Source organism: Tupaia chinensis, unplaced genomic scaffold (genome assembly GCF_000334495.1).
Source record: "Tupaia chinensis unplaced genomic scaffold, TupChi_1.0 Scaffold143950_1, whole genome shotgun sequence".
Classification (NCBI taxonomy): Eukaryota; Metazoa; Chordata; class Mammalia; order Scandentia; family Tupaiidae; genus Tupaia; species Tupaia belangeri.
The window spans coordinates 158,561-169,127 of record NW_006203801.1 but is presented as its reverse complement, the minus strand read 5'-3'; the positions used below and the strand labels follow the sequence as shown (position 1 = coordinate 169,127).

General features: G+C 36.1%; 1 protein-coding gene across 1 annotated transcript in view; it reads left to right on the top strand.

Moving 5' to 3' along the window:
- Positions 1–10,287, top strand: part of ADAM29 (ADAM metallopeptidase domain 29) — a gene marked incomplete at its 3' end in the record, with an annotated part of 49,555 nt that extends 39,268 nt beyond the window's left edge. The window contains exon 2 of the mRNA XM_027767141.1: positions 7,883–10,287. Within this exon, the coding sequence (XP_027622942.1) occupies positions 8,035–10,287 (2,253 nt within the window). The remainder of the gene's footprint in view (positions 1–7,882) is intronic.
- Between the last annotated feature and the right edge of the window lie 280 nt (positions 10,288–10,567).

The window sequence follows — 10,567 nt, the reverse complement described above, 5'->3', positions numbered from 1 at the left end:
GAGTCCAGCGACATAGCCATTACGCTAACTGCTGGTTCCCTAGAAATGTTTTTTTTTTATAAAACTTACTGAGGCTTGATTTTTTTTTAATCAAATGTAAAATATTTAATGCAAACGTTAATCAGTTTTCTTAAGATTCATCTGTCTTTCTAGAATATATATAGCTGACAAATACATACATTTTTTTTCTTTTCCCTATTCCATGTTATAATTATAAACTTGCACTTAGGGTAATATCAGAATATTTACTAAGTATGGAATCACAAAAAGCCCAAATAATCAAAGCAAGGTCTTGATGTCATGATCCACATCCACCTTCAGCTAGCCCTGATTATTAGCATGTGCCTATGTACTTAAGGAGGTCTCCAGATATGATCTGGGACCTTCCCAAGTGGGTCAGCCTTTCAGAGTGCCATGTTTTCACAGTCATGCCACCATCCAGCCATATATACATATATATAATACATATATATATATTTAATTAGAAATAATTCCATTGAATCCCTCCATTTCCCATATTTTCAAGATTTTGTTACATATAATTTATATATATTTATCTTTTTTTTTTTTTTGCTAAAGCATTTAAGTAAAATTCACACATCATTTCACAACTGAGTCTTTAAACAAGAGTGCACAGGCTTACAAAATAGTAAATCCAGTATTATTTAAAACAAAATTATCAAGCATTTCTTTTATATGAATTAATACACAATCAAAAGTAAAATTTCTCTGATACCATAAAAATTATGCCATTTGTTTATGTGAATGAGGATCCATAAAGGTCCACGTATTATATTTATATTAGATTGTATCTCTTAAAATTTTTGTTTGTCTAGATCTTTACTTCTTTACTTTTGTTATTATTGTTAATGCCATTCAGTTACTGAAAAAAGTTAATTGCCCTCTAGAGTGCCACCGTGTACTGAATATGTCTGTTGATTTTTTTTTTTTTTGAGGTGCAGTTTAAATTTCCCTTGTACCACTGGTTTTCTCATGTAAATGGAAGTTATCTACATAAAGATGGATTCGATAAAAGCCAAGGATTTTAGGAAGAATATCTAGTACATGAGTCTATGCACAAAAACTAGTCTAATTTTTTGAGATGCTATCGTAAAATTTCCCAACGTATTCAGGTAGCAATAGCTTTGTTTCTTCACTTGTAGAATATTTCAGTAATTTTTATGTAATTTACTGATAATTCATGCCTGATTCAATTATTAACACTAAATTATTTTGTACTAAATATGTATATACGTATATTTATATATGCATTTTATACTTTTCTTTGAGAAAGAAATTTAGGGCATGTGTGCTCATTGGAGAGACAGAGAAAAACAGACAGACAGAAATTGATAAATCACCCCGAGGGTACATAATCACTTCTCCATCTCTTCTCCTCCAGTCTCCTCTTGGGAACTTGGGCATGTATGCATATTCAACTGGTGTGAGCTTTAAGTGACCAGATTCAGGACTCAAACCACAGTGAGCAGTGGGAAACCAGCACCTTAACCACTATGCCCATGCAGGCCCTCTCTTTTGTCTATCAAGTTGTCAGAAAAGTCATGATGCATTTTTGCATAGAAAAACAGAAAAAGTACATCATGACTTTTAGAAAACCATGGTTAACTCATAAAAACTAATATAGAGAAAAGTAATTAAATGCATTTTAAGATAAATTTTTGCTATAGGGCATGTGTTCTCACTGGAGAGACAGAGAGAGATAGAGAGACAGAAAGTGAGAAATCATGTCCCATGGGATTTGGGGCATGCACGCACATGCACCTTGTATGAGTTTTAAGCCATCAGGTCCAGGACTAGAACCTCAGTTGACTATATGAGAGTCCAGTGACATAACCATTACACCATCTGCTGGTCCCATTAAATGCACTTAAAAAATTATTGGCATATAAAATTGTATTTCTTGTGAACAATATGATGTTTGGAATATCTATACATTGTGGAATGGTTAAATATTGCTAATCAAAAATGTATTATCTTATATAGTTATCATTTTTGTGGTGAAAACATGTACTATCCACTACCTTGGGGTCCTTAAAGAACATATTTACTGGGGTCAGCACGTAGCTTGGTGGTTAAGATGCTGGACTCCCACATGGCCAGCCATCGTTCCAGTTCTGGGTCTGGAGGTTTGAAAATCACACCAGATGTGTGTGCATGTGTGCCCAAAATCCCAGAAGGAGAATGGTGGCAAAAATGACTGTGGCATGGTCATCTCCTTTAGGGGGTTATTTCTCACTTTCTCTCTCACTCTCTCAGGTGAGCATACATATTCTGTGGCAATATCCTAAAAAAAATTTATCATTATTAACTTTAGTCATTATACTGTGCAATAAAGCTCATGAACTTACTCTTCCTGTCTTACTGTAAATATATTCAACATTGGTCACCAGCAGTTGGTGTAATGGTTATGTCACTGGATTCCCATGTAGTAGACTACGGTTCGAGTCACGGACCCGGTGGCTTGCTGGGTGCATGTGTGTGCATGCCCAAGATCCCAAGAGGAGAATGGAGGAGAAGGGATTGCGGCGTGGCCATCCTCCTGGGGTGGTGGTGGTGGGGGTGATTTCTTGCTTTCTGTCTCTCTGTCTTTTTCTGTCTTTCTGGTGAATGCATGCATCCTATAGCATAAACCTCTCCAAAAAATAATATTTTTTCAACATCATATCTATAGATAGCACAAGCTGATAATTTCAAATAAAAACTACATGTAAAGTTAAGACTTTACATACAGATATTTACTAAAAAGAGTTCACACTGTATTTGATTATTAATTGTTCTAGAATTTCTCTACCTTTTCTCCTACAACACATATAAAATTTGCATATGAGCAATTCTATCAAAAGGACATTACCTAAAATATAATCATTAATTTATAGAAAAAAAAGACTGAACATGTTATAATTTTTAATTGGAGAATTTTACAATAACTTTTAGATGGAGAATGTATCCCAATGGAAGATGGATAAGACAGTGAGATCTTTATGAAGTTGATAAAGTTCAAAGGAAATGTGTGATTTGACCAGACAAGCAGTATCATGATACAGTGAACAAAAACACTCCATGATTAGTAAAATGACATAAAATTGTTTTTAGCATACAAGTTATTTAAAATCCAGTGATAATACATTTTCTAAAATTCTTGTTTAATTTCTTATTTTGAAATCATTGTACTTTTTTTCCTTTGGCATGATTTTCTTAAATTTGGAATATATAAAGATAATAAAAAGAAATACATTTTAAATATTTGATTTTAAACACAGCCTACTGTTTAAAGTTCTAGCTTTTTATGGAATTTTTATTTGTACTAATGAGCATGAAATAATTCCTAAAAGCATCTGAATCCTAAGTTAGATGATGTAACTAATGTGGGTCACTACAGTTTTAGCCTTGCTTTTTGCACACTGACTACCCATATTTAGTTTTACATTATCTTATGACATATGGGAAAGAAAGAAGATACTATAAAGAAACTTAAGAGATAAAATATGGGGGGACCAGCAGATGGTGTATTGTTTACGCCCCTGGACTCCCATGTAGTCGACTTGGGTTTGAGTCCTGGACCTAGTGACGTAAAACATGGATGCACGGACATGCATGCCAAAAATCCCAAGAGAAGAATAGAAGTGAAGGGATTTCAGCCTGACCCTCCCCCCTGGGGGGGATTTCTTGCTTTCTGTCTGTCTCTCGGGCAAGCACACACACCTTATGGCAAAAATCTCTGTCAAAAAAAACCCAAAAACATAAAATATGGACAGCTTTGATAAAATCAAACTCCCAAAAATGACCACAGTATTGGTAAAAAGAAATATACCAGTACAGATAGCATACTATGGTACTATTCTTATGATGAGTCATTAATTAAAACGGCACCATACATTTCTATTGCCTAAGGAAAAAATACAAGAGAATTTTTATATATCATTCGTAAAAGGAACCTGCTGGTTCCCTGAATTTAATGACACCCATTTTCTTTTTTTTTTTTTCAAATTTTTAATTTTCTTTTAAATTTCTTTCTTTCTTTATTATTATTACTATTTTAATTTTCTGTAGGGTATGTGTGCTCACCAGAGAGAGACAGAGAGAGAAAAAGAGAGGGAAAGTGAGACACCAAGCCACCAGGTCTAGGACTCAAACTGTGTTGAACCAAATTGAAGTTGAATCCAGTTAAATGTCTTCATTTTAAAAACAAAAATTTAGTTTTCCTAATTTATATTTAAATTGTATTAAAAATGTTTAAAATAGAGAAAGGTCTTACAGAGAAAACACAAATAACACTTAAAGATATAATTTCAGGGGAAATCAGTGTTAATATTTAAATGTACTTTACAACAAATTATATAAAAATAAATGAATAACAATGCAGTAATATTTATAATTATGTGCATAAAATGATGTTATACATCATCATTTTTAAAATACAGGTTTTTATTTAGTGCACTTTTACATCTTAGAGTAAATACCGTTTTCATTGTTGTTGCTGTTTTCTGTGGAGAAAGAATGGTTGAGAGAGAGGGAAAGATTTAAAGAGAGACAGATAAGTATTTTAGAAAGAAACAAGGAAAAAGATACAGATCAGATGGATACTAGTTCTTTACACAGTACTAGAGAAGTTGGGGTCCTGTGCACTTGGACCAGTTCCCTTCTTTTCCAGAAGGAAGCTGAGAGCAGGGATACTTTGTTTGCTTAATCTGTGCTCAGCAGAGAGGAAGATCTATGGTATCTATCAGACCAAGTCTACATTACTTCTTTCTCCCAGAAGTGGACTATGCCAAACAAGTCAGAGCTCCAAGACTGGCTAGTCAGATGCGAGTTCTTTGACATCTCTGGAGAAGCTTGGGCACTGAATACACCGATCAACTCTCCCATCCCAAGGAAATGCTGAGAGCTGAGATGATGATGATTTTGTCTGCTTTCTCTCCACTGAGAAATAGGAAAGATCTATGGTATCTACCAGTCTAAGTCCCATCTTCATTCTCCTATAGGTACATCTAGACTGTGATAGACCTATGAGAACTCTAAAATTAGTTAGATAATTGCAAGTGGGTTTTTTTTTCTTGTTGTTGTTGTTTGTTTTTTTGTTTTTGTTTTTTTTTTTTATAAAAGTTGAGAGTCAGACATACAAGTCTACTTTTTCTTCTCAGTGGGAAGCTAAGGTCTAGAGTTTCTTGTTTGTTTACTTTATGTTGAGCAGAGGGAAGACTTATGGTATCTACCAGTTTAAGCCACCCTTTCCCTTCTCCTCAGAAAACCCCACTCCAGTGGACCAGTCTGAACTCTAGTACTGGCAAGACAGAAGTCATCCTCTAGGATCTCAGAGTTGTCTTTTTGATTGTATGGCACTGCATGAGAGGCAAGGACTCCACTGAGAGCATGTCCTTAATCTACCTACCAACTTTGATTATTTCGATTTTGTATTTTTTTCTGGGTGTAGGAGCCTTTCAAGTAGCTTCAGCATTTCTTTCAAAGGCAATTTGTTTGTGAATTGTTGAATATGGTGTGTTTAGGAGCAAGAGGGTGCACAGCTTCCTATTCTGCAATCTTGTTATCACTCTGTAGAAGAATCTTAATATTTTTTAACTCTTCTACTTGATGAGACAGTTGACTTTTTATGTTTAGAACATTTATTCTGGACCGCATATATGGACCAAATTTGAATAAGTGTTTAATTTTGAGAGCTTTTTTGATAGTGTTTTGGTTTCCTTTGGTCTTTTGGTACTGAACAGATTCCAGTTCAATTGTTACTGGTAACACCTGGGGGTAAAAGGCCCTTCCTAAACCACTTTATGTTATTAGATCACTAAATTTTGGGCCAGAAGATGTGAGGAGTAGAAGCCTCCAGGCTTAGGTCTTCTTACATCATTTGGTGGAAGGTTGAAAAATATCAGGCTTTGAACATGGTATGTCTGTGACTACTTTAGACTCCACTCTACTGTCCAAGTTGTGCAGCAGAATTGTGTCAGCCAGCTTGGACTTTACTGCTGCCTCTGAAGGCACACCAGTCAGCTAGTTACCTGGTTATTGAATGAGAAGTAGGTCGGCCACCCAGTGCTATGATGTTGCCAAAGGGGGTAAAATGGATAGCTCACCAGTGTACCAAGTACGTTCTGAGTGTGCCTGCCAAGTCTTTGAAATTGCCACTGTTGGTAAATCAGCAAATATGTGTTCTGATATTAGAGAAAGGCTGTATCATCTCACTGAATCTCTTGAGCTTTTACCTGCTCAGTAATTTGACCAGAAGGTGGAAAGTTTTCTTTCTTTTTTTTTTTTTCTGTTTTGTTTTTCTCTATGCCTATTAGAGGTTCTGAGTTATGAATCTGTTCAACACCAATTGGCATTCATCAGAAAGATAAAAATAAAATTCAAAGAATTATCCTGTCTTTGTTTTTAAGACTAAAGGACACTAGTCAATCTCTCTTTTTCTGCCTAGCTTTTAAAGTCTTTTTGCTGCTGTCTATTGATCTGTTTCTCTAGCATTACATTGTATTTAGAGAGAAGAGTTAGGGAAAACTAAGTATATATCACTATATTCAAGAACACAAATTGGCAGCAAATATTGAATACATGTTCTTTGAAAATATAATCAAGTGTAAACACTTTTAGAATAATACCTACATCATTCTAAAAAAGAATTGTCATCAAGTTAACCATTCTTTATTACATAAAGAATTAATCTGTGACTTATATGAGATAATATTGTTGAAAGACACAAATAATGTTCTTCTAGTCTGACAAGCTAGTGAGAAGAGGACGTTAGGGGGGAAAAATAATAAACTATGTCACAGGGAAGTATATGCTAAGTTCCTTAGGAAAAAAATTAAAATAGAGACCAGCAGAAGGCATAATGGTTACATCGCTGGACTCCCAAATGGCCAACCACAGCTTGAGTTCCGGACTCAGAGACTTAAAACTCATGCTGCGTGAGTGTGTGTGTGTGTGTGTGTGTGTGTGTGTGTCAGAGAGAGAGAGAGAGAGCCCAAAATTCTAAGAGAAAAATGGAAGACAAGGGATTGTGATGTGGTCATCACCCCTGGGGGGGGTACCTCTTGCTTTCTTTCTCTCTCTCTGTCTCTCTGGTGAGCACATGCACACTATAGAAAAGCAGACAACAAATTCTCTAAAATACATAAATAATACAAGACCTTTTAAAAAGGTTTCAGCCCAGCTTTAGTAGCACAGGCTGTAGTGCACTGACCTTCAGTGGAAGCCACGTGAGTGATCATGGGTTTGGATTCCCATTCGACCTGAAAACATACTATATCTTTATATGCCCAAGATCCTGATAAGCGGAGGGCTAAAGGACTGGGAAAAGGGGATCACAACATGACAAGACCCTGTAGTGGATGCCTCTCTCTCTCTGTCTTCCTCTCTCTCTGTCTTCCTCTCTCTCATGCACACATACATTCTGTATTATGAATAAACTTTAGTAAATGTTTCTTAAGTAATGTTACAAAGTAATTTATCATCAAAGTTAAAAAGAAAAGCTATTATTAATAATATCTGTGATAATTTAACATGTATAAATTGGAACTATCCCTTCAATTCAAGACACATGGTTGTTTTACTTTTAAGAATTTTTAAAAAAATCATTTATTGTGGAAATGTTCATAAAATATATTTAGAGTACAATACAATGAGTTGATTTTGCCCATAATCCATATTTATTAGTTATCAATTTATGGTCAATTTTCATTTTATATATGCTCCTGTCGTCTTTCCCATTAATATTTAAGAATAAATTCCAGGCCTTTTCTTGAGTCATTTTTTGATCAAAGCATTAGTTACTTTTATCCTCTTCATTTCTCTTTCTCTCTACCACATCCTCTCCTAACCATCCGTATGTTGTTTTTTATTTTGCTTATAGGTCTGCAGGTCTGATGGTTCAACTCTGCCAGAGACAGATCTTTAATGCATAGCACAGCATAGAGAGCATATCAGAAGAAGAAGCCAAACTATCTGTGACTCCCAGTCTTGACTTCTTTTCTGGACTGACATTTCCATGACTGTGGCTTCACAATGTGTGTTTCTGAAGTACTGTCATACAAGAGAATTACACTCCTGCTACATTGGCTTGGGGTTTTTCTATCTTCTTCTGGACATACCCAAGGTGAACATCCCCAGTATCATAGTCCTTCAGAAGTAGTGATTCCCTTGAGAATAACTAACCATGGTAGAACCATGAAGCCTCTAGGCTGGATCTCTTATAGCCTGCATTTTGGGGGCCAGAGACACATTATCCACATAAAGGCCAAAAAGCTTTTGTTGTCCAGACACCTCCCCCTGTTCACCTACACAGACCAAGGTGCCCTCCTTCAGGACTATCCTTTTGTCCCAGATGGCTGCTACTATCATGGTTATGTGGAGGGGGACCCAGAATCCTTGGTTTCACTCAGCACCTGTTCTGGGGGTTTTCGAGGGATATTTCAGATAAGTGGCATTTGTTATGAAATCCAGCCCATGATGTTTTCTTCCACATTTGAACATCTTGTATATAAGCTGGAGAGTGAGAAGACACAAGTTACAACTATGAGATCTGACTTTATTCAAGATAAAATAGGATTTAAAGAGAGTGATCATTTGACCCTGAAGCAAAGTAGTTATGAAGGCTGGTGGACCCATTTGAGGATTGTTGAAATTATGGTGGTGATTGATTATTTTCTATATATTCGTTATGAAAAGAATGATTCACAAGTGATGGAAGATCTATATAGTATTGCAAATATAGTGGATTCCATTTATGATGTAATGGGTGTTAAGTTGTTTTTGATTGGTTTGGAAATCTGGACTTACCACAACCCATTCATTGTAGAAGATGGAAGAAGATCTCCATACGTTTTTTGCCAGTGGAAGAAGGATAATATATTCCCCCGGATAAAACATGATACCACACATCTTTTCACAAATAAGCCATTAGGTGGATTAAGTGGCATAGGTATACTTAAAGGAATGTGTTATGTAGATACTAGTTGTGCAATTGTTACTTTTTTAAACAAAACATTGGGCATTTTTGCAATTGCAGTGGCTCATTATGTAGGACATAATTTGGGTATGACCCATGATCGTGGTACATGTAAATGTGAAAAGTCAAAATGCATAATGCATGAAGACAATCCACCAGTAACTAAATTTAGCAATTGCAGTTATGATTATTTTTGGTCCTACATTGTAGGAAGGACATCATGCTTGCTCGAAACTGTACACACAAAAGACATTTTTAATGTGACTCGCTGTGGAAATGGAATTATTGAAGAAGAAGAAGAATGTGACTGTGGGCCTTTGAAGCGTTGTGCTAAAGATCCTTGTTGTCTGCCAAACTGTGTTTTGACTTATGGAGCTAACTGTTCTTCTGGGCTTTGTTGCAAAAACTGTAACTTCTTACCACCTGGGGAACTGTGTAGAAAGGAGGTCAATATGTGTGACCTTCCAGAGTGGTGTAATGGAACCTCCTATGCCTGCCCAGATGATGTATATGTGGAAAATGGAATTCCCTGTAATGACAGCGCCTACTGCTATGAAAAAAGATGTATTAACCGCAATGATCAGTGTAGGCAGATTTTTGGTGACGGGGCAAAGGGTGCAAAACAGACTTGCTACAGAAAAATCAATACTCAAGGTTCCCGTGTTGGTAACTGTGGTATCCGTGGTGCTTCTTACATAAAATGTAGTATGTCAGATGTCCTGTGTGGGAGAATTCAGTGTGAGAATGTGACAGAAATCCCCACTTTGATTGATCACTCGACTGTACATTGGGCTCAGTTCAATAATATAACTTGTTGGAGTACTGATTACCATCCCGGGATGACCATACCTGATATTGGTGAAGTGAAAGATGGCACAGAGTGTGGTCCAGATCATGTCTGCATCCATAGGCAGTGTGTCCATATAGCCATCTTGGATAGCAACTGTTCACCTGCATTCTGTAATATGCGTGGCATCTGCAACAATAAACATAATTGCCACTGCAACTATCTGTGGGAACCTCCCAACTGCCAAATAAAAGGGTATGGAGGCAGTCTTGACAGCGGCCCAGCCCCAAGGATAAATAAGGAGAACAATGCTTCGTACCTGATATTAACATTGCTTATTATTTTGTTTATTTTATTGTGTTGTCTTCTTATGCTTTGCAAGAAAAAAAAAGATGTGAAAGAACAAAATGTTCAGACTCAATCTGCAAAAGGACAGAAGAATATTCAGAAACAACCTGGCTCATTACTTTCTCAAAGTGAACAGGGAAAAAAAAATAATCAGGACAAATTTCAAAATTTGAATCCCAAAAAAAGTATCAAATAAAAAAATAGTTCTTAGTATGTTTTTACTTACTCTTCATTATTTAAATAATTTTTAGATTAACTGAAATTTTCCTCTTTATATTTTTTTTTCTTTTTTTTTTTTTGGAGAGGTTTTTGCTATAGGGCGCTCGTGCTCACCAGAAAGACAGAGAGAGACCGAGAGACAGAAAGTGAGAAATCACCCCACACACACACACCAGGGGGGATGGCCATGCTGCAATCCCTTTTCCTCCATTCTTCTCTCAGGATCTTGGGCACGC